The sequence below is a fragment of the Limanda limanda genome, chromosome 21, assembly GCF_963576545.1.
Source record: "Limanda limanda chromosome 21, fLimLim1.1, whole genome shotgun sequence".
NCBI classification, from domain to species: domain Eukaryota; kingdom Metazoa; phylum Chordata; class Actinopteri; order Pleuronectiformes; family Pleuronectidae; genus Limanda; species Limanda limanda.
The window spans coordinates 8933986-8960739 of NC_083656.1; the positions used below are offsets into that span (position 1 = coordinate 8933986).

Below are 26754 nucleotides of genomic sequence, written 5' to 3' on the forward strand. Positions count from 1 at the left end.
CGGGGCATGACTGAAAGTGTGATTCCTGGAGCGACTCGGCCCAGTCACGACTCCTGCATATTCCACATGGCTGGCATTTAAGTCACTTCACCACCGGGATTGTGTTCCCGTAGGCATTTGTTCAGAGCCAGTAGATGGCTCGTGTGAAAGCTTAGACAAAGAAGGTGCACCTTTCGCTGGTGAAATGATTTGGGGCTTAGCAGGATCCAAGGGATAGCATGACCACAGCCACTGGGGGCATGCTTAAACACTCGTGCATGGTTTTGGAAGCAGTTATTCCTGGTCTGTGGGCCTCGGGCAATGACAGGTTTAGTGTGTGGGGGCAGGAAATGGTAACCCCTCTGTGCAGCGCCCAGCCAGGTCTGGAGCGCTGTTATGGGGCCAGCGGTTAAGAGGGAGGTGGGGGACAGGAGGGAGGTCAGGGCAAAGGCCAGGCCAGGGCAGCGTAGTTATTCAGGGTAAAAGGGGGACAAGAGCAGAAGGCAAACAAAACAATTCCTAAACTGGTCAACATGCAGAGGGTGAGAGCATGAGAGCTTGAAAAGTGAAATAAACAGCCAACATCACGATGACAGCAAAGGCTTTTGAGTGCAAGGTTTTCACTTGGAATAGAGTATTTATAAACTGGGATATTAATACTTTTCCTTGAGTAAAATATCTCTTTTCCTCAGAGACTTTTTGTTGAAACATGAGAAAAGAATGTAAGAAAAGTGAGAAATGACACAACCCTTACTCTAAATAATGAAATGTTACTCTAGGGTTTTGCTGCTGTAGCAGTAACTGTTTTGGAATAAAACAGAAGCTTATGGTAGCAAACGTTCTAATAGTTTCTTCTTTTACTGTAGATTAACATTTAGCATGATAGTACGATTGTCATTTGTAGATTTTCCAGTTGTCCCGAGAATCTCCTGCTGCTTTCTTCATATGTGACAGACAATGTCGGGATAATGTGGGAACACAAATGTCCAGACATTGAGTACATGTCTGATAACAGCTTATTTTGTTTGATATACAACCTTAAGTTTGCTAACATGAGCAAAGCCACCGCAACAATGCATTTGAATCCTTCTGCAACTTTTTACATTTTTAACAATTAGAGAGGCTGATTTTAAACATATTCAAGGTGATTAATTACCTCGTGCTTTTTAAACAACCCATCCTCCAACACCTTTGATTATAACGGAGGTAAACAACTCCTGCAATCAAAGGACTCCCTGCTGCTACGTGTATCATTCAGCCGCATAACAGCTCATTGTTATTGTGAGCTTGACACACAAATAGACGGGCAACAGCTGCCAGCTCGCACAACTACAGCTACAATGATAATGACAACGGGTGGTGAGAAGAAACCGTGTGGTTTGTTGATGTGAAACAAGCGGATCTAACGGAAATTCATTCTGTAGCGATAGAAAAAGGTGAAAACAAACATTTCAATTCAGATGTTGTTACCATACATTGTAAATCACGACATAGTGAGGTATATATACAGTAATTGTTTTGCATTATACTGAGATGTGTTTGCCTTATTTTTATCCACGCGTTTTAAATGTTGCACTAAACTGCATTTTAGGGTTTTGGTGCATCAGTTAAACATGAAGTCAAGTATATACATTTTTCTAACCTGTTTCAAAACATACCCTGAAAGGAGGAAGTTCTATGTGAGCGTTGGAGATCACGTGGCTGACAGCTGTTGTGTTGTTGCACAGGGGAGATGCCTTGGCCCGTTTGTTATTCTCACAGTACTTGCTGCCACTGGGTGACATCATCAGAGCACACAATGTTTGTGTCCATAGCTACGCAGATGATACACAACTTTACATTGCCGCTGAGCCAAATTTCAATAATGCTCTGCGCTCCATCACTGAATGTCTTTCAGCAATAATTACATGGATGAGCAATAATTTCCTAAAGCTTAATGAGGATAAAACAGAAATCCTTTAAATCGGCCCAAAATCCAAAAAGAGAAATGCCTGTGAAATAATCTGGGTCAGAAAACTCCTTGGATGAATCGGAAGTGACAAGTCTGGGTGTTATGCTCAGATCGGAGTTTCAAATCACAAAAATGAAAGGTCAGAAACAAGCAGGTCTGATTTGTGTTCTGAGGTTTTTTTCCATGTTCAATTTCCAATCACTCACTCTGCCGCTGGTAAACACTTTGGATGTAAGTAACAAAGCAACTAAGTGGTGCTTTAAAGTGCAAAGTTTCTCAGTAACTCAACTTTGAGAATCTGGACAATGACTGCAATCCAGGGGGTTTTGATTATGTTGTTATTTAGTGACTTTACTTGCGTCAGTGCCCCCGTGGCTCACAGTCAGAGAGCAGGAAACCAGCAAAGAGATCACTTAAAAGTCAAAAGCACTTTGTCGCAAGACTTTCACAATAACTTTCGTGTCGTGTAAAAACAGAAGTTTTGTATTTGATTTTCGGATTTGTTTTATAATGAGGACTATAGACTGGAACAGTGACTGCCCGCTCTTTCCCATTTATTTTCTCCACTGACGTTTCATATAATCCTTAGAACAAGAGTTTTCAGACCGGAAACAGGCCGATTGGCTAAAAAATACAATTGAAAAGGAAATGATACATGACTGTCTAAATAATTATTAAGGAACTACATGTCCCATTAAACCATTGTGAATGATCCTTTACCAACAATATCCAGCACACATACTCTTGAATTTGACCTTGCTGTTAGTATAGAAATGTAAAATTTGTATGTATTTATAAAGTTGTTCATGTTGTGTATTGCATAGTAGCATGGTGTAGTAAGGCTAAATGATCCGATCATAGCCGATGTGATTTTTCCACGGTAACAGTGAGCTCCGCCGATCAGAGACGTCGCTATTACACCTGAGGATTGTGGGTAGTGAAGTATTTCTCCCAGTCAAACAGGTGTTTGTTTCAACACAGGGGCTTCTACTGGAGCGTTTCACAATCTTGCTCGTGTGGTGTGTCTACCTTGGATGGTTAAAATATCAAATCTAAATACCGTTGACCTCGTGTTGACGTCTCGGGGTCTCGTCTGTGGGAACTGCTGCCAGGCTACAACTAATCCTTCTCTTTATTGACTCTATACAAGGCGCATAAAATCATTAATGAGGAATATACTCGGCTAGCATAAATAACTCTCACGGATAATGTCACATTACTCATCAGTGGGCACTTTAAACTGCATGTATCTGAGGATCACTTCAGGTTTACAGCTGTGGAAACTCCCTGAAAATAAATGAGCTCCTGAATGGCGACTGACTCGTAGCAGCTGCGTGTGCATGTAGGTCCACTGGCTCACAAACCTCCTCTGTAAAGTCCCCAGGGATGCTTTATTTATCTGTGCTGCCCCCCCCCCCACTCCGACACACCCAGACACAACTCTCTGGTCTCACCTGCTCACCTGCACCTGCTCAGATAGGATCCAGTCAAAATAAATCATTTTGCAGACAGACGGCCACAGCAAACACTGCCATTGGCATGGGTGTGTGGAAATTCTGATTAAAAACAACAACCTCTGGCTCTTCCACTTCCCCCCCTCTGCCTCCCGCCCACACCGCACTCCTGGATCTAAATAAGAGCCTCTCTTCAGGCGTCGACGCACACTCCAGGGAGGAAGAAGAGGGAGCAGTCTCTGGTTCAGGTGGTCTCTCTCTCTCTCTCTCTCTCTCTCTCTCTCTCTCTCTCTCTCTCTCTCTCTCTCTCTCTCTCTCTCTCTCTCTCTCTCTCTCTCTCTCTCTCTCTCTCTCTCTCTCTCTCTCTCTCTCTCTCTCTCTCTCTCTCTCTCTCTCTCTCTCTCTCTCTCTCTCTCTCTCTCTCTCTCTCTCTCTCTCTCTCTCTCTCTCTCTCTCTCTCTCTCTCTCTCTCTCTCTCTCTCTCTCTCTCTCTCTCTCTCTCTCTCTCTCTCTCTCTCTCTCTCTCTCTCTCTCTCTCTCTCTCTCTCTCTTCTCCTGCCAATGTTTCCTTTGGCTGTGACTGACTCCACCTTGTAATTGGCCCACTTATGTCAAGTGGTCGTCCTAATTGAGATGAAAACTTAACACAAAGACCCCTTAAGCCAAATGAGCATTGGAAATAATGGAGATTAAAAAGCTTAGCTGAAATATACTAGAGTTCCAATGTGGTTCATTAAACCTGCTGAAACTCTCACTCATCTCGCTGTCTTGTCTCCTCCCTCACTTACTCACTGTCTATCCCTTTTCTTGTTCTTCTTTCTCGGTTAAGGAATAATTGGGCTGCCAGCGCTGCTGTGGTCCCCTCAACCTCTGCAAACTTAGTTCCACCCCCCTTCTTCTTCTTCTTCCCTATAGACCTCTACTACCTTTTCCTCAGGAAAACCTGCTCACAGCATTCTCCCCTTTCTAAAAATATTTTTCCACTGCCCCGTCCAAACCATGAGGGCCTTTCTTTGGACACACACACACACGCACAAACACAGCGTGATGGCTCCCTCTCGCCACATGCATTTCAGTTCTCTCACCGCCTGGGTGAAGAAAAGCATCAATTAAAAGAAGCACAAAAAAAAAATTAAAAAAATCCCACGAGCTCTCGCCCGACGGGAGGAGATTTGATTACTCCACCTCCGCTCTCCTTGCTTTAACCCACGTCCTGATGGACAGGCGGGAAGCCAGTGAACTTCAAAAGTCACGTTATCTGTCGGCGCCGGGAGACGTCTCTGGGTAAGCAGCCTCCACCGGATAAATCAAACGAGGCTGTGCAATCCTCGGCCTGGTGGTCTGGAGGTTCACACTCGGCAGGCTCGAGCAAAGTGACATACTGCACAGGCAAAGACATGTAAGTGCTTGTGGATATTGGATATGATGAATAGAAGTGAGAGGGATGTAGGTGGATGATAGAAAGGGAAACAAACAGAGTGGTATCTTGCCTAACCAGATTCCCTGCTCGAGTCCAAATCTTTACATTTTTCAAAGCAATCCAGCATGTGTTACGTAAATGCAGCATGTAAACACACAAAGTAAACGCCGGTGTGCACAGATTGCCTGGGTGGACTTTCTACCTCACACGGATGGAAAGAAAGGCCCCCGCAGCTATGTGCAGAGGAGGATGTGGCGAAGGAAGAAGGCTCTCTACCAACGCTGGCCCCGAAGTCGGAAGATGCATCTGCAACGTGGGGTCACGCCTGGTCGGCAGCAGGGATTTACAGGCCCTTCAAGAAGAAGAAGAAGAAGAAGAGCCCCCTCCCCTGCACCCCTTCAAAAACCCCACCTCCCTCCCTTCCCAGGCCCCTCTGAGAGCTGGCGGACGGTTAGGGTCCCAGAGTAAATATATTTTTTTTTCTCTATCAAAGACACATTTTCCAACCACTGTCAGAGAGGGGGGAGGGCGCTGTGGAAGAGGGGGGATGGCTATGAGAAGGGAGAGGGAGCAAGAGAGAGTGGGGGTGAGGTTTTTTCCCCCCTCTTCTCACCCCACTTTTCTCCCACCTCTCATCCGCTGCTGCCTGCCGGGCTCCAGCAACATCTGGCACTGTTTATCACCTGGCCTGCTGGTTCGGGGGGGGGGGGAGAGGCTGAGAGGGAATCTCAGTACCAACCTGAGGTCTGCTATGGCTGGGTTAACAGATCATTGTGGGTTATTACAATCCGGGTCCTGTTCTTTGGAGATTTGGGTCAGAACGTCTACTGGTTATGACAACGCTGTATGATCACAAAGTAGACTGTGGCATTAATTAAATCAGTTTTGCAACTTCTGATGAAGAGGACTTTGGGCAAGAATAACTAGTGGGCGAAGTTTGGCTGTCAAGATTGACTACTCGCCAAAATTGAATAGAACAAAAATAAAAAACTTGGATGTGTTAGACAGAAAGTTTGAGTAATAATGTGATTTTTCTTGCAATCTTGTCTTAACTTGGGAATTAGTTTAAAATGTGTATCGTTGTGTGCCTGCTCGTGTTTTTCTTTCAGTGTCAAACATCTTTTGTCGCTTCGATCACAGATCTCAGCAGCTTCAAGTGACTTGTAGAGTAACAAACTGTCTACCCCAGGTTAAACACGTTAACTGCAATTTTTCCTTTTAAATTATTTTAACCATGCATCCTTTACATCCATGACGGCCAGCTTGCTCTCACCATGTGGTTAACTTTCAATGCCTCTATCCGCTGCTCAACACTCTACTTATTTTCAATTAAGCTTCAGCAAATTGTACACAAATTAACCTTCTTATACCTAAATATTACTATATTATTATTATTACCTAAATAATAACCCCGGGAAGTAAGGGAAAATGTCCCAAAACACAATATCTTGTAATGTTTAAGAATGTTAATAATCAGCAAGGAGAGGTAATGGGTTCTTCCCTGACCCGGAACACATCCTTCCACCGAGCTGTGTGGAAATCCCTCCAGCAGTCGTTGTGTAATGCTGCTAAATAACAGACAAACCAACAAACAAACGCAGATGAAGACGTAACCTCCTTGGCGGAGCTCAAAGGAACAAACTCGGAACCAAAACCATCTTCTTCAACCCTGGGACCGGTTGAGGTCTGTTTCTCCTCACTTCACCTCACAATATTTAAACATGAACGTGTGTAAAATAAAAGGTATATGCATAAAACTGGAAATCAAACTACATTAGAGGCGACGTGAACGGGGATCTGGTGGCGGGTCTTTCCCCCCGAGCCTGGCACCAGAAAGTGACAGACGGAGGGAGCGTATAGGGGAAAGACAGAGTGCCTGGGACAATGAGGCCCATTGATACGGTGGAGACAGGACCGGGTGCCTCCAGCACGCTGAGAACGGCTGACGGTGCACAGAGGCACAATGATTACAGTCTGCATTACAAATGGCTAAAACAGAGCCGCGGTCCAGCAGAGGCCACGGCATCAGGAGAGACCTTGTCCAGAGACGGAAACGCCACCACCAACTTCTTTTGTTCTCTTTGGGTCTTTGGACTACCAGGAACAGCTTTCAAAAAGATGAAGGTGTAGCTGCTTTTCATCCCCTTTTCCCACAAATACCTTGTCTCTCCATTTCTGCACTTCGTCCTTACAGCACATTTAATGAAGGGAAACTCAGCTCATCACCGAAACACCCAATCCATGTGACAAACAAAACAGCTGCCACTGATATGAAATGTTACTTAATACTTGGACCAAAAGCACAAAATAATGAAACTTTAACAGAGCCGTGAAATCACACCAGTACTCACAGCCGCCATCCCACCCCCCCCTTTTTTTTTTCTTTCGCTCTTTTCCATTTAAACCCAGAGGAATTTCATTGAGTTCTAGAGATAACGTATGTTGCACCACAAGCGTTTTTCCACACTCTGCAGCTCCTGCCTACACAGCAAAGCCCCCCCCCCCCCCCCCCTCGTTCAGGGTCCGCTGTGGCTGGCTGGGAGAAGGCATTGACAAACGTTTTGTCGCCATCTATGGGGTCCGGGAGGAACTGCACCCGAGTCCATGATAATGCACTGATTTGGTCCCAGCATGAAGTCGGGAGATTCATAAGAAAGCAGCATTTGTTTGTGGCCTTTATGATTTGATGTTTAATTAAACCGCGAGAGAAAAAAATATTCAGAGATGCAGTGAGAATTTTTCGCTTTGTTTCTCCTTGTTTTGCAATATTTATTCAAAACAAATTCAGAATATTCTTCTGGACTGTGAGTTTCTCATTTATAAGTAAATTAAATTCTTCAGCAGCCCCCTAAACTCTTCCTGAAACAACTGTACATCCTTCCTTTTTGGTTTTCCATTTTGTTTCCCTCTATACTAGAGACTGGGTGTTGAAGAGCACAGGGACGCAGAGACATACCTGTCTGTATGTGCAGATGATGATCTCTCGCAGATGGTAGTGCATGGGGGTCATGGTCTCGCTGACGGAGTCCAGGGCCGTGTCCACCTCCCTCTTCATCCTGTGGCCGTCGGGCAGCAGGCGAACCAGCTGCATCACGACCTGGACAGAAGGGAAAGGCCAAAAGTTTCAAGCTATGTTTGCATAGCTGTGACAAGACTGCGGAAGCACAAAGAAATCCGCGTTTAAATTGGAGGAATCCTATTTTAATTGAGCAGATGGAGAGGCAGGTGCAGCCCCATTATACTTTCCTCACATGTACAAACTTTTGAAAATGAATGGCATTGGGTTCAACACAAGGTTAATTTAGCAGCTGCTCTGCTCTTTCTGTCACAGAACCGCCCCCTTCAGCTGATAGAGGTTGCCAACTTCTCACAACACAGCAGGGGTGAAGGAAGAACTAGAACATTTCACTTCTGTAAAAGTACCAAAAAATAGACTCAAAGTTTTAAAATAAAAAGTATTTGCAAAGTTGAATAATGTAGCCTACTCCCCTAATGCATTAGTCTACTACATCATTAATTGTGCCTACTATACATTCTGTTTAATACAAGAATAATGCACACACATTCATATTAATAAGGAATGCTGCAGATTATCTGATATCATATTAATATCAGGGTCTAATATCAACTGCCCGCTCTGATTGTATCAATGAACCAATTCACCTTATGTTATTGATCAGATCTCAATTTAAAAAACAATGTGTACATGTAACAAAATTCATGGGGGAAATGTAGTGGACTAAAAAGTACAGATATTTGCTGATAGACACAGTTTATTTCTGATCTTGAAGACAAGATCTTGAGCCTTTCAGTGAATAATCCATAATCTTTCTATACAATATGACTTGCAGTTGAGTTTGCGTGTAAAGAAATCCAACTTTCCTGCCCGGAATTGTTATTTTATTGGATTATGTACCATCAGAATGAAGCCGTATGACGATGAGAGCTAATTAAAACGATCAGGCCAACGTCAGACATCCATCTTTGTGAAACTTTTTGATTATGGTTCTGTGCTGACAAGAAGATCGCTGCCTTTCAGATCTCTTCAGCTACTTTTTGACATGCGTTGTAATACTGGGACGAACTTTACAGAGCAACTAAATGTACGCTACATTATAACTATTTCATGCTTTCTTTCTTAAAATGGTTTCTTTACACCAAATTCACCGAGATAAACTAGGCCCTTTATGGATTTTTTACAAAAACATACAAAAGGATAATGTCATTTATGGGTTTTTGCATGTTGCGCCCATATGCTCTATCTATACATTTCCTGTAGGAGCTTTATATAGGTGCACTTCAACAGAAGATGCTTCCTCCGTCTGTGTCACACCGGGAGGGAGGATTATGTAACAACACAGTGGCACAGAGGGAGGCTGTGGCACATTTTTCTCGCAGATAAGGCAACGGGAACAGCAACATAACATTTCCTCGAAGAAACTGGTGCCGCACGAGGTTTCCGTGGCGACCGCTCTTTGTATCCCAGAAACTGCGGTGGCTGCGCCGCTGTGAGTGGCATGTGGTCTTGTGTGTCTCTTTCTGTCTGTCCGTGTTTACAGTGCGGCGGACACAGCCAGCAGGTTCCAACCACTGATTCAATGTCACAATTCTGAATCGAGAAAGGAACAAACCCCCAGCGGAGTAAATTCACAGCCGCTTTTCAGAGCAGAGGAGAAAAGCTTTGGTTTCTGGTTTGGTTGTGTCCACGCTTTCGATCACAGGTGCAGAGTCAGAGGTCAGGAAGCTAACCAGGACTACACATAATCCTTTAGCACAAAGTCGTATCATGTGCATTGTCGCATAAATCTGAATGCGCACATTGCAGACAGAAAACACTTCAGTACAAACAGAAATAAGTGGTACTTGGTGACGTTCTTATACAACCAGTGGGAGCTGTTTGGGTTGTTAAGTGACGTCTCACACAGGCAATAAAAACTCAACAGAAGATGAGTCCACAGATGAAAACAACAGGCAGACAGACAGAAGTAACTAATCATAGTTTTGATAATCAATTAACGTATCATTTTAAGTATAATATCCAACTGTCTTCGAATGTCTTGTTTTTATGACCCTCTATTCAAAACCCAAAGATGTTCAGTTAAGTATAAAAGTGTATTTTCTTGCTTCAAAATTACTAATACAAACCATAATGATTCAAGAATCTATATAATAGCAGATTTATATGCTTTTGACTGACTGTTTGATTAACTGACTTTTTATTGCAGCTCTAAACACCCGGCTTAACTTTTCAGTTAGCAGCAGCGATGGTAGTAAATTGCAATTCTTCTGAATATGGGTTTACACAAGACTATTTTATCTTTGCAAGCTGGAGAGGGTTAAGGTTCGATTGCTTCAAGGATACATACCTCGAATTCTCCTTTCGTGTACTTGGCATCCGGAACACTAACAATCTCGTCTTCTGCAAACTCTGGGAAACCCTGCAAGAGAAAGTCACAAGTTTGAAGGTTATTTTAGATGATAAAAGCCTCATTGAGATTTCAGGTGAAACTGTATCAAAATACAATGACAGGCTCTTGAATGAACATGCAGAAGGAAGCTTCTTACATTAAAATGCCAGAGGGTCAGAACAGAGATGACCATGGCGGTTGTGGTCCTGCCTTTGCCGTTGGAGCAGTTAAAAACGAAGGCTGAGCGGGTGTCTTCAGCCAAGGAGCTCTTCATGGCATCCAGCAGCCTATCGAAATCCTGAGAACAAGAACACACGCGTTGGAAATCAAACACAAAAACAAACACACAGACTGCACAACAACACGTCTTAATTCGACCTACATGTATGTGTTTCATAAGGAAATCAACCGATGATATAACATGTCAATGTCTTGTTTAATCATATTCTTCTTTATACATTGCATAAAGTAAAATATAATAACTTTACCACTGATTGAGGGAAAGATTCCAATTGACATCTGTTATATTAATGAATGATAACAAAATATATAAAATACAACTGTGATGGTTGAGAAAAAGTGTATTTAAATATTAGATTTGCTTATGAGAATGACAGTAACAGTCTTAACCACCAGAGGGCGCACAAGGTTTATATTAATGTCCCTCTTACTCTCAGGTCCCAGGGAACTGAGACACTACTTCGGCACATCACGCTTGTATGTTTGTGAGTATAATCGTGTTAATGCATCTGCTCAGGTCATTACCTCCTCCCTGGGCGCGCTGCACTCCGGCAGAGGGATGCGTTTGTAGACAAGGCCCTGGTGGGAGCTCTTCTGCTGGTTGAAGATCTCCTGGACCGTCATGCAGCTTTTAAACATCTTCATCTGTTTGTCCTGCTCCAGCGTCACCTCCAGCCACTTCTGAGCTCGCAGGACCGACTCCTTCAGAGACGTCTCCAGTTTCTACGTGCCAGGAGGGGACAAGAGCACTCTCACGTCAGCTGGGGCAAATCTAGTGTAAAAACCAGTGACTTTCCCAAGCGCTCTCTATATCATTAATCTGATTGTAAGCGCTCTGAAAACATCTAAAGAGAATCATTCCCACTTTACCTCTATTAGCTGTGGGTCAGATGATGGGATAGGAATGTGCTGGTCCAGGCACGAGGGCTCCCTGGGTGTGAAGGTCTGACCGTTTCCTTCCAACACCAGCTCCTCCTGCAGGTTCACCCACAGCACGTGGCTGTGCTTCCTCTTCTCATCCGTCAGATGGGCCAAAACGGCTCCGGTGGCCTGAGCACAGCAAGTTTTAAAATAAGACGATGGGGAGGAGGAAGTACTGTCACGAATATAAATGCAAGCAGGGACGGAAGTATTCTGGGGGGGATTAAAATTAGAGATAGCATTTTCTGTGATGTTGGATATGTGCATCTTCTTTCTTTCACTAATTTCATTTAATATTTGTTCTCCTTCTTAGTACTTACAAGAAATGCAACCTCTCTATATGGAAGACTTCCCTTTAATCATTCAAGATTATGTTTGGGTTTCATATGATTAAGGGAACATTTTGTCTTTGGTATTCATGCAATGCTGCACCTCTGATGTCGGCTGAGCGACTCCATAAACAGGCATCTTGGGCACTCGTCTGAAGTTGACCGCCTTCATCTCCTTCACCGTGCTGAGCACGTCAGGAGCCAAGTACTCATCAGCAACCTGTGCACACGCATATCACACACATGGCCTATATGAGACACTGAAGGTTTACAGGATTACGTGATTGTGTGAGAAGATGATGACTGATCTTAGAGAATGCACATGCACATTGAGTAGCAAGCTTTATCGGTAAGAGACACATCAGCAGTAGCATTTGTTTACATACATTAAATCCGTATCCTGCATGACATGGTTTTGGTTTCTAATTACAGACACAGATATAATTTACAGAATCATTCCTCCTCACCAGGACGCGGGCTCCCCTGGTGACCAGCTCCGCCGGTGCCGACAGCTCCGACAGGTCCATGCGGGCCAGCAGCCTGTACAGCCACGCATGGCAGCACATCCACTGGCTGAAGTTGGACACAAAGGCAAGAGGATACTGCAAAATGCAACAGCACAAATAAAACGTTTATTTCAAGTCTTCCAATCACCGGCGATTTTGAATTTGCTTCAGTAAAGATATTCACACGTCACCTGTTCGTGAAGGTACGCGTTAAACACAATCAAGTAGAAGTAGCGCTCCAAGCTCTGCATGGTGCGGTTGAGAAAGTAGTCTTTGGTGCTGCTTCCCTAAGAAAGAAAAACAAGTTTCACTGTGCGCCCACGGTAACAACCCATTGTTTTTTCTTTATTTCTCCAGTGAAGCAGCTCAACTAAATCTGCGTTTAAGATCCCATTGAGGACGCTCTGTCAAAAATTCAACTCTGGTAATCAAGTGCTCCCTCAGATTGAGAGCCCACTTTGAAAAGAACTTTGTACGCATCATTAGACTTAGTCTCAGTCGTACTTTAATTAGCAGAGCATTAACGGAGAAGAAGAAGACTTTAGAAATCGCAAGCCAGCACATCATCATCACAGTTACCTGTATTTGATAATCTTCTCCGATCCCTTCCAGCTTGCTCTTGTTCTCATGTATCGCTTCTTTTATGTTGTGCATTTCTGAACACAGGGCGATAGCCTGGTCAACCTGTCAGATCCAAACAAGACATTAAAATTTGACCTTGTAAGAACGTATGCAATAAAAATACTTAAATGATCTTGCAGATAATAATAATAACATATTTGTCTTAAACCAGATGTTATGATGGTGTCAGTAATCTGCTTTACCTCTTCCATGACCTGCTGTCCATTCGGCAGCTTGTTGATCAGAGACTGGATGACCTGGAAAAGTGGTTTAGGCTCTGAAGCTGCTGCCTCCTCAACCCTGCAAAACAAACCAAACATGGTCAACTCCAATCTCACCCGACATCCAGAAGAAAATAATTCACAAAGAAACCAGTTTCTTAGCTCCACCACGAGACTATTATAACATTTGTGATGAGGTCATTCTCCCAGTTTTCCAGATGCGTCAGAAGCAGAGTTCTTACTGAGACGGCGGCTGTGAATCCCCCCTCAGGCGATTCATGACCAGGGTGCCCAGGATCATGGCGAGGTTGGTGCGGCCGACGCCCACCTGGCAGCTGAAGAGCAGCGCCGGCAGCGGCCGGGACGCATCGTGGCCCAGGGACAAGCTGGGACTCTCCTGGAAAACAGGAGCACATGTGGAGGATCGAGCATCAGTCGTGCTCAGCAGTAAGCAAATGAGAAATATTGACATTTACACCAAACTCAGCAGGTATTGCCAGTAGAGGAGTTTGACTTTCAGTTGTTTTCTCCCCGGTGCATCATGTAAGACGTCACTATCGCTCTATAAACTGAGGCGCTCTCTCACTTTGTTGTCCGCGGTGCTTTGTTTCTATCACTGCCGATCAGAATCTATTAAAACCTACTACTACTGCAGAGTAATCTGACTCGGGCGTGAATGCCGATTGTATCCATTACAGTTGCAGACAAAAGCCAGATGTTAGCGGCTGTTAGTGGGATATTTAACTCATTGGACATGGGGCTTTACTTGCATGACAGAAATCAGTTTTAGTGGGTCACAGGGTTTATAATTTTGGAAATATGAGATGAGAAATGAGATTTTTAAAGCAAGTTTGACTAAGAGAATTGGGAAGTGTGGGATCTTTCAATAAGGAGGAAAATGTCACGTGAGAAATATTGCATGAGTGAGAGAAAGGGTCTCACAGGCCTTAGCAAATGCTCTGATCCAAACACTGTTGTTAAAAAAAGGGAAACGCAAGCTTCTTTCCAACCACAGGGAACTGGACCGGCTGCTGCAAGTCACTCCAAAAAAGGGCAAAACACAGGGAAAGAACATCCTGTGTGAGTGAAGGGCAGGACGGAAACCAGACTGAGCGGATGACCAAGGAGCGGACGTGAAGCTGAGCACAAGCTGCAGGTTCTCTGCCACTTTTATTTCAAATAGCTATCACACTTATCAGATTGTTAGCACAGGCAGGACGGGATCGAGGCTTAATGCATTCAAAGAAAAAGACAAATTCTACGAGCTTCTCTCTGGTGAGAAAGTCCAGATGCACCCCCGGGCCATATTCCTAACATTAATAACTTTTAACGACACATCAAGAACAGCACGACCAAAAAAGGTTCATTTAATCGGCGGACCTGTGCGGTGATTGACACTTTTACGCGAGCTTACCCTGAGAATGTTAACAAATGCATCGAAGTCTTCTTCCAGCGGCGCTCCCTCCGTCGGTAAAGGTAATCTGTAGTACCTGCAAGACAACAGATGGTCACCAAGGGTCAAGCCTGTGTCTGTGTTGTGTCAATATCGTCCTAAATGTGGGTCAAGACCATCAAGATACACTGCAAGTAAACATTTGACTTAAAATAAGACTGGACAGCTGAGCCCCCTCATGCTTTGTTTACTAATTTCCCCAAGTCTCCGATAGTAACCTCGTCCAGCGACCCACAAGGGATGATGGGAAAGAGCCAAATCATGACATGACATGTTATATGCACCTTTAAAAACATCCACCACCTACACTTCCCATACTATAATAAAACATCCTGCTGCTTTCGCTTCTGCTGCAAAACTTTAAAAGTGTCTGTGATGAGGCTTCAGTCTCCTCAGGGAATAATCTATCCTCCTGCTCTGGAAACATTGCGAGCAGCCTAAGACGTCTCAATAAAGCCGTCTGCTGATCTGATTGCAAACAGGATGCTGTCAGCTTTAGTTTTAACACACCCCTCACTGCACAAAAAAAAAAACACGGCAACCGCCACTATTTATAACCCGCCCTGCATATTCTGCGGCATTCAGCTATGATTCTGTCTGAGCCGATGAGAGAGGAGGTAATAAAGGAGCAATGCAAACAACCTGTAGGCCGGCATGGTGAACATGGGCCTCTTATAGACCTCCTCTGTCACATGGATGTCCTCCTCACACGTGATGGAGATCTTCTGGGGCTCGTCTTTGAAGAACTCGATGTCATTGTAGACGGAGAAGGTGTTTTCGTTGAGCATGGCGAAGTCGTGGAGCTGCGGAGGAAGTGGGAAGTGTTTAAACACGGCTACATTCATTTCTGTGGTACCAAACAAAAACACGGGCAGATGGTGAGTGAGCGTGCGCTTTCGTCACCTCCTTCCTGACGGTGAGCTCCAGGCTCTCCACCAGCACCTCCTTTTTCAGGCCGTGTAGGTTCTCATGGAGGTTTTCCTTCCTCCTGGGGGTGTACGGCACAAAGTCGTCATCCTTGTGCAGGAAAACCACCGGCTCCTCTCGTACACAGAAGAATATAACCTCCTGTTTGCAAAAGAACAGCAAGATAGGCATCAAATGAAAGGTTTAAAAGCTTTAAGGTTTAAGAGCTAACGCTTGCTGCCCTTCGTCCGATCGCTTCCAAGAGCAACTGGAAACAATCTTCTGTCATATGACATGCAGCACATGAGTAAGGAGTTTTCAAGAGGCCTCACGTATAATTTTGTCAATTTCTTTTCAATTACGGTCAGTTTCTCGCTGCTGTAAGCAAAGACGAGAGATTATTTTTCCACTGGCACACATGACCACAACTTTCTGTTTGCTCAGTTCTACAATTCAGCCGCAGCCTCCGCTGAGCACTTGACTCCTCAAATATTTACTGACAACAGGGCTAGAGAGAGAGCCCAGGCAGAGCGACTCAGACACAGGGAAACACACTATCTACCAGTAAACCTATCATCCATTCATGCCAGCTTTAGTGGAGTTTCTGGGTTACGTATGTGCATAAAAAGAAAATCCCAGTGACCTCGTGTCCTTGCACCTGGAGCCTCTGGAGGACCTGTTTGAAGCCGTTCAGGCTCGGCTGACCCATCCCGTACAGAGGGTAGGATCCCTTGACTTTGCGGAAGTTGGGCGCCCCATAGCTGCCCGTGGTGTTCAGGACATCTGCTTTGCTGTACACGTCCTGGACCATGAAGTACTCCCCCTGGAAGGCAAAGAACCTTAATTCATTTTCAGAGCATGACCCTGTCCCAAGCAATCCTCTAAAATCCCCTCGAGCATTCATTAGCATTTGTAAACTCTCCAGAGCAAATATCTCAACACTAAGGGGGGGGTGTGAATTGGATTTATTTTCACATGTTGATTTAAGTTTTTTAGCTGAATTTAAATCATTTCTTTAATTATTTTTTTATTCTTTTATTTCCCCAAACTCAATTACAAAAAGTCTAAATCTCTTCTTTGTCCTGTTCCTGTCGACAAACAACAACGCGGATACAGTCTGGTTACTCTGTTGACTCAACAGATTTAATCTCTGCTCTGTCACCTCCATCTGCAAAGGATCCGTTGAATTGTGTGTCAGTAGAGCAGATTTAGACAATTTCTATTGTAGTGGTAACGGCTTGATTATGCTTATCAAGGGGTGGACGTTAATAACACGGGTATAGTTACAACTGGCTCCATGCTGGTTAAACAAAAACACATTTAGAATTCTTAAGTTCCGTTTCAATAAGCAGATTCACATTCAAAACATGTGGTAGATAAATCATTTTAGTTTTCAGGAGAGGGAGGACGGAAGGCCAAAACAGACGGGACGAGATGGGTCTTCAAATTCATCTGCCTCTATGTGGACATAAACGTTTGTGAAACTAAAACATCTCCATCCATACAGGCGCTTTAGCTCTGGATGAATAATAATCTCCATCAATGATCCCACACTTGAAAACACATGATTGGAAAGAAGATGGTTTACTCTGCAATTGGTTGCTTGGTTACAGAAAATATGAAGGAGAAACACAGCGTTGAAAATGTAAGACGAGTGGTTTCGCTTCTCGGATCAACGACAAGGTGGAACTGTTACGTAAAGTGATCGTTTGACATGTTCAGGACTCACAGTGGGTAAGAAGTGACATTCCACTTCCAGACTACAACACAGCTCTGGTGTTTTCAAACCAAAACCGCAGCGTTTCCAAGCTTCTCTGATTTTTGGGGCTTTTAAGCGTAGACTGCAGACGCAAACATAGCACCAGCGATGTGTTTTTAAAACTAAAAAAGGTGTGGTGTGAATGCAGCCTGGCTGGCGGTGAAACAACGGCCCAGTCCACACATGTAAACAGAAGCTGTGTGTTAACACTGCCTGCTGGACCGGCCACAGCAGACGAGGTGGCAGAGCACTTCAAAGCCCCCGATAGGAGGGTGACAACGAGTCCCGTTCCAGCGTCTGCGCCACGTCATAAAGCGACGCATGACAATGTTCCTGCACCGTTCTGCAACTTTGACACGGGAACGTGAAAAGGGGGCCGACAGAAAGACAGGTGAGACGATTCCGCTCCTTTTCACGACAGTGCTTTTTCTTGGGAGGGCTGTTCCTACCTGCACCAGGTAGTGCTCGGGCATGGTTTCTGATATCCGCCCGAGTTTGTAGTAGGTCTTGAGGATTTCATCGTGAATCTGGAACTCCTGTCTGCAATTATACCTGTTAAAAAAAGGGAACAACACAGCAGGTCTGGGAGGTGAAAAGAGGTCAATTCAATTATCAGCCAGTATTTGCCCGGCCTGGATTGACAAATGAGATGATAACAGGGGCAAACACTCGGAGCGGAGGATGGGGGGGAGGTCCCGATCACCGCAGTGATCAAAGGAGATTAACACCCAATTGTGAGAACGCGGATTCGAGGAGGGACTTACGTGATGACGACAGGTGCGACTTTGTTGGTGATAATGGACTTGGCCTTGTTGTTGTGGATGTTGACTGTCTGAAAGGGGCTCATGGTAAGAGACTGCCTGCTGTCGGCCATCCCGTTGCCGTGGACACTCTCCAGTAGCGACGCTGCGGACACTGGCTGCGGTGCGGCACTGGCAGTTGTACCCATGCTCCACAAGCAGCTGTGAATGACATCGCGGCGGACTCAGAAACAGGAAGCAAACACACTCGGACACACATGCAGAAAGGCCGGCACACGGCGGCAACACACACAGAATATTTGAGGAGGGACAATATAACCAAGTGAACCCCACTTCCTCACTGGATTAAAAAAAATATACTGATATCTATATTTGTATGTGTATTTTGGTTACAGCTGAAGTATTTTAGAAGTGATTTTTGAACAGACTTATTGAATCTAGATGGTGAAACATAATGATCGACTCTGACTATTCTTTGGTTTTCTGGGTTCTTATTGAAAAACTACAGGGTCATGGTCCCCAGAGGATACGTACTTCAATTGATCTTTTTAAATCTACCATCAAAACTCACCTATTTAAGCAGGCATATAACTCTTAATGTTACTGTGTGCTGACGTTGATGTTCTGCTGCTGCTCTGCTTTGTGCATTTTAAAACTTTTGAAACTGACTGTATTGCTGACTGTTGTACGGCGACCTTGAGTGCCCTGAAAGGCGCCTTATAAATAAAATTTATTATTATTATTATTATTGTTTCACTCTCACCTTTTATGTCAACCCATCGTAAGGTAAACATTTGTATCATGTGAAAAGCTGTTTTCAGACATGCATTGAACTCTACATTATCTCCAGAAATGATCCAGACAACGCAAATGTCACATGTAAACAAAAACATGTGGATTCTGCAGCATCCTGAACGCTCTACCCAGACACCACCCCTTGCCTGGAGGTTCCAGAGATTTCCCTGTTGTTTTGAACGTATCTGACAATCTCCTGCTACGTTCTCCGATATTTTCCAGATTTCATGTCTGAAAGTGGCTTAACACGTTGGATTAACTACTTGCAAAAGCAAAACAAAGGAAATGGGCGCTTTCTGTACCTCTACTAAAGAGCCTTGCGATACATTTTTAGAATTTACTGGAAACAAATATCAAAAAGAATATTTTTGATTCAGATTGTGTGACAGTATTTATATTCAAATCCTCAAACTTGATACGGAGCACTCAGACCCCCACGCGAGCCAGCCGCATGTCTGGAGCAACCCTCCTCCTCTTTGAATAAACAAGGAGCCTCGCAGGGAGCTCTGCAGATAAACAAACCCGTCTTCCGACAAGCTCAGGAACAACACTGCTCCTCGACATCACTCACAACATGCGGCCGATCAGGATCCCGCAGCGTCTGAGGGCACAATCCCATCAAAAATACACCCTTCCCTTATAAAGCACAGTATGTCACCATAGACAAAATCATAGCTGCACACACTGTCAAACTCGAGCTGCCAAGTGTCGTCCAAGAGCAAAGAATCAATCCCACATCAATATCTACTTCATGTGACACAGCCGAGCGACAGCAGCTCCGTGTGATCTGCAGCTTTGAACCGAACGGACTGCGATTGGGGAGAGAGGCTCGGTGGAGAGGGAGAGGAGACGAATGAGTCATCGCTACTCTCGTCTTTGTTGCGCCTGGCGCTGAGTGGGCAGGTCAACATTGTATTGATTCTCTTATCAAGGGTCAGACTAGAAGATATTCAGTTTCTCCATTTAATCTGTCTGCTGAGCTTTCTAAAAAACCTGCTTTTAAAGCTTGCTACACATCACATAATCACATAAATGCAGAGAAAAAAGACCCGAAAGTAAAAAAGAAGTTCAGTCTCTACCCAGTAATAAAACTTCCATAAAAGGAAAGTTTTCAAGAATACTGTGCCCCAGCCGCCCAGATCTATTTGAGTCCTCACCACATTCCAAAAGCATCTCCCTTTCCATCCTTTCTGTGACTACCACAAGAAAAACAACAGAAACCTACACGCCAGCGACAATCCACCAAACTCGGACATCTTACGTGTGCAATGTGGAGCGGTCTGAGCTCGCAGACCCTTTTCTCCGCTGCTTGTTGTCCGCCATGGTCGAGAAAGAGTGTGAGAACTTGGCATCCGATCCAAAGAGAAATCTTCCCTTTCTGAATCCCCGTGCCCACCCCCGCTTAGTGGGAAACACCCCTCGTGGGAGCTCAAAGCGCTCGGCCGCTTGGCACAGTTGGGCAAAGGCTTCTTCCGAGAGCTCTCGGGCCACGTCCTCCTCGTCCCCCGTCTTATCTCCCGTCTGATGTTGGGGAGTCGATTCATGAGGCAGACTGGAGTCTCCACTGAGGGGACCGGGGGAAGCAGTGGTACATCTGGCAGCCAGATGGCAAAAGTTCAGCTCTCTTTCACGAGGACAGGCTGTGCACAAAGACCACACAGTTGACTGTAATACTGTACGGTCAGGATGTCACTGGTTTTTTTATGTGAAATTTGAACTGCTATTTGAATGTGGGACAAACTTAAGTATTCGAAACTGTAACGACCTGATTGAAATCGAGAAGTGCATCAAAGCATTTAAAGACGTTTGCCGTGCGGTCCAGCAGAGGGTGCTCTTAAAATTCATTTCGATTTAGTTGAAACGAATAATGTAACAGTTCAAAACATACACTGTGTCCCCAGTTCCCCCCCCCCCCAAAGGGAGGGCAAAGCATGTCGATGGCTGGTTGCCCCATAAATTCCAACTCCTCCGCTCTAAGTGCGGGATGAATTGTTTTGTACATGCGTTCAACATTGTAGTGGAACAAAAACACTTAAATGAAAGTAATCGATTGTCAAACAGTAAATAAGTTTGCTATTTTTATTTTAGCCTGTTAAATCATTGCATAGAAAGACATTGAAACAAAGCATTGCATTATTTAAAAAAGATATTAGATGTGTACTGTGTTTTCTTGACTTCCTAGCAAACTATCTTTGTTCCCTGTCACTTTAAGAACATTTAATCAGTAGGTTCCCTTCGCCCCCCACCACAGTCATGCATGATAATATGCATGTTCCTATGTGGTTCAGTTGAAGGTTATAAGACACTGATGACAGATTATAAGATTATAAGACACTGATGACGTCCACATGCCAGAACTTATATCCAATGTAAAGTAGTTCTTCTATGGAACGATTGAGGGTTACATGAGGCTAACTGACACTTCCTGACAGAAACTTCAGTTTGACTGAGGTCATAAATAGTCCCGCTTTCTCACTGAAAGGCATATATCAGAAACCCTACTGTGTCTACCCTAAAGCCTGTCACATCAGCTGTGAGACCATAAGGCCAAGAAGTACCTGCTACATGCACGCCCAGCTGGTCAGCCAGGCGGTGTTCAGCATCAGCGTGGGCAGCCGGGGCGGAGGCCTGAGTAGAAATAGCCCTCAGTCATAAACATCCTCCTGGAGAGCCAATCGCGACAACTCATTAGAGAGGCTGTTTATCCCTCACGTTACTCAGAGTAGTGTCGCCCTGCACGAGGGGCCAATGAAACGACTAGACAAACTTGCGAAAACAAGATGCAGCAGTGTTGAAACCTTGTCTATGACCCCGTGAACAGCTGGTCAAAGTTAACCAGCGGCCACTAATATTGAAATCCACGGATGGAACAGTTTCGACAAAATAAAACCATGGAAACTGGAACCTCCTGCCAGCCTACCAGCTTTGCTCCATTCAGTGCTGCCCCATTTAAATTCAGCCAGTGTCCCAACTTTGCAGTATAGGAACGTCTTCAGACAAAAGGGCCCGAGTGCAGACAGGAAGAAGCATGCAGCTGCAGGATGCATCTGCTGGTGGCCCCGAGGAAGGATGCAGACGGCTCTTCATTCACAAGAGATGCAGGGGTTCAAGAGGTGGGTATCACGTTGTAGCCCCGAGAGGATCTTTGAACACGGACTAGCCTAAAAGATCAAAACGGATGCAACTTGCTTTCCTGGCAAAACTGGATCCAGGGGCACTTTGGTCTCCTTGTTTGAACTTGCAATATTAAGCCTGAAAGCCAGCTGACTGCGAAAAACCACGTAAAATGACTGTGTGTATAGCTTTAGAAATCTGACAACAAAACACGCAAGAATGCGTCAAAGACTGCTCAGGATTTCACAAACACAACTTAATTCCAAATAAGCATCCGGATTATTTCGGTCTTGACACAATGACCCACAGTTTCTCACTCATCACAGGATACTAGACCAGCAAATCCCTTCAATGCCACCCGGTCACACACCCCCCCAGGCAGAGGAAGTGTACGCACACCTTGACAGGAAATGCTTAGTAATACGCTCTGTAACTTCCTCCCTGCAGCTGTACACATATTTCGCCAATGAGGTTCAGGGTTGAATACACGTGTGATTCCACAGGACACTGGTAGATCCTGAGCTAAATATCAGCTTTGTGCGGAAATTAGCTCGGCGCTTCCTCCGTGTAAAATCTGTCTTTCTTTTCCTTCAACTGTTCCAAAAACCCTTATTGTGAGTTTGTGTAAACGTACGGCTCCGATGTTTGTTTTTTTGTCCAAAACAAAATCACCCAACAGCTTGTTAGGAAAGAGACTGTGGTGAAAAGGGAAGCCATGCGGTGCATTGTTCAAGGATGCAATTTCCAAATCTGATCCAACTACCCAGAATAGGTTCTGCCCTGGCACACAGATAGTCCAGATTAAAGTGCACGAATAACAACTCAAAGAGCGACGCTTTGTATCAAATCTAGAGGGAGAAACACAAACTGTGCCACAGTGTGAATATGACACAAATCACAGGAATAACTTTTAGCCTCCCACATTCTTGCTTTCATCACAGTTTCACAGTTTGACAGTGAGCTGTGCTAAAAACGGTGCGCAAATCTATTTTTAAAACGCTGCCTGTAATTTATTTCGTTTCAGGATGGCAATTTTATCCCCCTATGATTTCCAGGCTGCAATAACGTGGCTTTCAGTTTTCTGAACCCCAGCGTCTGACCACACTATTTTGTCAGAATCACCACGGAGACGAGTGACAGCATTTTTTTTTTTATTTTCCCTAAACTCTCATTCCTTGGAGGGAGAAAAACTCGGCTGCGGCAGATTTTTACACTGATTTGTTAACCTGTTTCCTGTCGCCTGCACACTCGGATTGAAATTTGTAAGCTGGTGTGTGTGCAAACAAACCCTGAGAGAGCTGCTTCCTTCCCTGAGTTGGCGTGGGACGCGGGGATCCTGTCGAGCGGGCGCTGGTCGTTTGGTACAAAGGAATGAGAGCTGATAAACTTCCTCACATGCCAAGAAGAATGTAGCCATGAGACGATCAAACATGGCTGGTGTTGTAACAGAATATTTAAGCCAAATGAGGAACTCTCCTCAAAATAAAAAGTGGCTTTACATCCCAAAATAGATACACTAGTTTAAAAAGGCTGCACAGCTCAGTCATTTCAGTCTGAAGTCTCAGATTAAATCATCAGCATGGTGTGCCATTTCCTTTTGGATCCTTCCGAGGCATGCTGATGACCTTTCTGACGACCACAAGCCTGCAGCGGGAGGCACGTCATACAACAGAGAATATAGAAGAATCAAAATTGTACCTGGCATTCAGCTGTCCAGTCCACCATCCGAGAGGTGCTTGAGTCTCTGAGGGAACGCAATGAGGAAAAAAAAAGAAAAAAGGAAGAGAGAATAGAGGGGTTAAAAATACACCAAAATGACAGCTCTCCAGCAAGGCAGCGGCACTGGTCTCAGTCGGACATGCTCGCCGGCATCTGCTCTGTGAGGTAATCTGTCGCTCTCTGGCCGCTGATCGCACTACGGCAGGCGGCGGTCTCGCATCATAACGCGTCCTAATAACGCGAGTCAATGAACGCGTCCTTCAGTGAAGACAGATCCCAGACAGGCACTCAGCGGGAGAAGGCAAGGGTGGGAGGGGAGTGGGGGGGGTTGACACAGCTCTCCGTCTGAGGTTGAGATGTGTGACAACAGCATGCTCCCTCGTTTTTTTTTGTTTAACTTTTTTGAAAGCCGGGGCTGCTCGTGTATACTAAGGTTTGTGTGTTTGTGTGTGCATGTGGAAGTGTGCACGTGTGTGAGTAAAGAGGATGTGGAGGCGGACCCGCGGCGGCTTGCTCATCCTCCACTTCACTGTCCAATCGCTATCAGAGCCCCCTGGCAACACAACGCCTCCCACACACGGCAGCCCTTTGAACCAAGTGTCCCACCCTGACACACAAATTAAACCTGCACTTTACTGAACTTATTACAGTTAGCCCTCAGCCGCCAGCCCTGATGTAAAGTAGACCTGCCGAGGGGCTGACGATCGCTAACAACTGCACACAGATGACATCACGTAAGCCTAATTCACTACGATGCTCTAATTACTCCATTCATTAGCGGTTAACACATGCGATGTTGGAGGCAAACAGGCTTACAGCTGGGCAAATACTCCGGTTTAAGCCTGAGGTTCAGCTGCGGAGGGGCTGTGTGCTGTGAGGTCAGAGCAACTTATCATGCACCCAGTGTCCTATTTCATCCTGTGGGCTGCTCAGGGTGAGAACAAAGTCAGGAGGGCGTCCGGTAATATTATACTTGTGCAAACCCAACCTTGCACAAATCACAAATTTTGCAAACCTGACATCATCCACCGTGGCAGCCACCTACCCTGGCCGTGGCTGCCTGTGAGAACATTTTCTTCCAAAGCTATGTGCAATCAACAGTCTTTCACAAGATGACCCAGATTAGGCATATTTAGAAAAGTGGTGAGTGGTTTCGGAGATATGAGGTAAAAATCGACTGCTGCCACACCTGTTCCTTCCTTCCTGCAGCAACGCAAGTCAAAGCCTCTTCTTGTTCTTGCAACACCACGAGCATGAAGCAGAACCCTCCCATGTACCACAAAACCTCAGAGAGTGACTCAAGCAATCAAGGGCGTGAGCAATCATGAACATGATTTAGATTTTCTCAGGGCTGATTATATACGATCTGGAGAAGAAATAATCTTGTAAATGTGACATCTAAATCATTCTGACGGGTGCAAATCCTTTATTTCCTTCCAATTGAGAAAGATCACAGGTCAGAGTAAGAGGATGAAAAGAACATGACGTGTGACAGATCCTCTTTGCTATATTTCCACAGTGAAATAAGTAACATACTGCTAATATCACCTGTCTTTGCTAAATCCCCACTCAGGCCTGTGGTCTGTCTCACTCCGAAAGGCAATTTGCTGAATGCCTTGTACCAGTAATTAAAAAAGGAAGGGATGATGAAGGGAGGAGGAAATCGAGCTGCTACTTATAAAAAATAACTTTATAGATTCAGTAGGATCTTTTCATGGCTGTATTTCCCCCTTCCTCAAAGATATAAGTGGCTTTAACATGTATTCACAAACACTAAACCTCCAGGGAAACAGAAAATGAATCTAGAATACCCAAAGGGAACATCTAAGGGACATATTCTCTCGAGTCCCAGAATCAAAGATGACACCTTGTGGTAAAAATTATCCAACGCACTCAGGCGTGCACATGGGATTTCCATTGAGAGGAACACAGATGTTCATTATGTCATAATGGACAACTACTACAACTGCAAACAGGTGTTTGTGCAGCAACTTGGCACAATGTCACTGCACAGGCTGTGAATCAGGATCCAAACAATCAGAGTTTAAAATCAACCAATTTCTCATTTTCTGGGTTTTAGGGGGTAAACTTGCCCAAAGCAACTCTAAACCCTTTCTAGTGTATCAAATACCAACAAACGTGCCTACCTCGGTATAAATGGTGCTTAATAAATCAAGATCTATGCCAAAAGTAGAGCCTGGTAGGTGTGAAGTTTCCGACCTCTCCCTCCCAAACCGAGAATAAGCAGTTCAATCATGTATGATCCGGGGCGTCCATTCACCGAGGAGTTTCATGCTCTCACTGTTGATTAATTGAGACGTTCACGGTTTGATCTGCGCCCCTCAGTTGTCACGACCCGGTTTCTGTCTCTAACCCCCCCACCACCCCACCCCCGGGGATGGAGCTGAAGGTAAAGTGGTATAAGGAGAGGAGAGAACGATCCCAGCTGGACGGGATAAATCAAACAAAAGGCCGGACTACAATACATCAAAGGGCATCACGTGCTTTGTCTGACTGCACCGTAAGACTTTTTATACTTGACACGGCAAGATCGAACATGTCATGGTACATGGTCATGAATATTGATGGAAGACTACAGGGGAAACTAGTCAATTTGCACTGATAACATCCAATTTAGAAGCACATTTGAATGATGACAAAAGCACATAAACTTTTCCTACCTATGAGCCTGTGACCTAGTATTGTTTATAGTATTTCATCATAACAACAAGTGGATTCAAGCCATAGGAGCAAGAGCTAGATATCCTGCATAACTGGGAGGGTAACCTTTAACCTTTAACCTTTAAACCAACAACTACTTCTGCAGAACAAGAGCTTTAAGATGTATCACTTAAACCTGGAATAAGTGGCAATAAGAATTGTTGATGTAGCATGAACATAATTCGTTTTTAACAGTAAACTTGAGCTTGCATGTTCATGTTGGATATTTGGAAACTTTATTTCTAATAAAATTACCTAAGTATACAGATGCTCTTAGTAGGTTTCCATCCCTTTCAAACCACTTTTGACGGTTTCCTTTCGTGATAAGAATAATAGTTGACTAATTCGATACATACGAGTACATAAAACATGATTGGATTGCTAAATTACACATTTGTTATTAATGTTTTCCTTGTGTGTCCACAACACATCACATGCAAACAATTTGTGTTTTCACAGGGAAATAGATATGAATT

At 44.6% G+C, this 26754-nt stretch overlaps 1 protein-coding gene across 1 annotated transcript in view; it reads right to left on the bottom strand.

Annotated features, from left to right (window-relative positions):
- pald1a (phosphatase domain containing paladin 1a) overlaps window positions 1–23581 on the bottom strand; it is a 42130-nt gene extending 18549 nt beyond the window's left edge. Inside the window, exons 1-18 of the mRNA XM_061095189.1 lie at window positions 23537–23581; window positions 17933–18130; window positions 17618–17720; window positions 16053–16232; window positions 15407–15571; window positions 15146–15306; window positions 14465–14540; window positions 13293–13447; window positions 13033–13129; window positions 12788–12892; window positions 12400–12495; window positions 12170–12304; window positions 11806–11922; window positions 11323–11502; window positions 10978–11175; window positions 10370–10510; window positions 10171–10242; window positions 7761–7901 (exon numbers count right to left, since the gene is read on the bottom strand). Coding sequence (XP_060951172.1) covers window positions 7761–7901; window positions 10171–10242; window positions 10370–10510; window positions 10978–11175; window positions 11323–11502; window positions 11806–11922; window positions 12170–12304; window positions 12400–12495; window positions 12788–12892; window positions 13033–13129; window positions 13293–13447; window positions 14465–14540; window positions 15146–15306; window positions 15407–15571; window positions 16053–16232; window positions 17618–17720; window positions 17933–18117 — 2307 coding nt within the window. The 5' untranslated portion in view covers window positions 18118–18130; window positions 23537–23581. The remainder of the gene's footprint in view (window positions 1–7760; window positions 7902–10170; window positions 10243–10369; window positions 10511–10977; window positions 11176–11322; window positions 11503–11805; window positions 11923–12169; window positions 12305–12399; window positions 12496–12787; window positions 12893–13032; window positions 13130–13292; window positions 13448–14464; window positions 14541–15145; window positions 15307–15406; window positions 15572–16052; window positions 16233–17617; window positions 17721–17932; window positions 18131–23536) is intronic.
- Between the last annotated feature and the right edge of the window lie 3173 nt (window positions 23582–26754).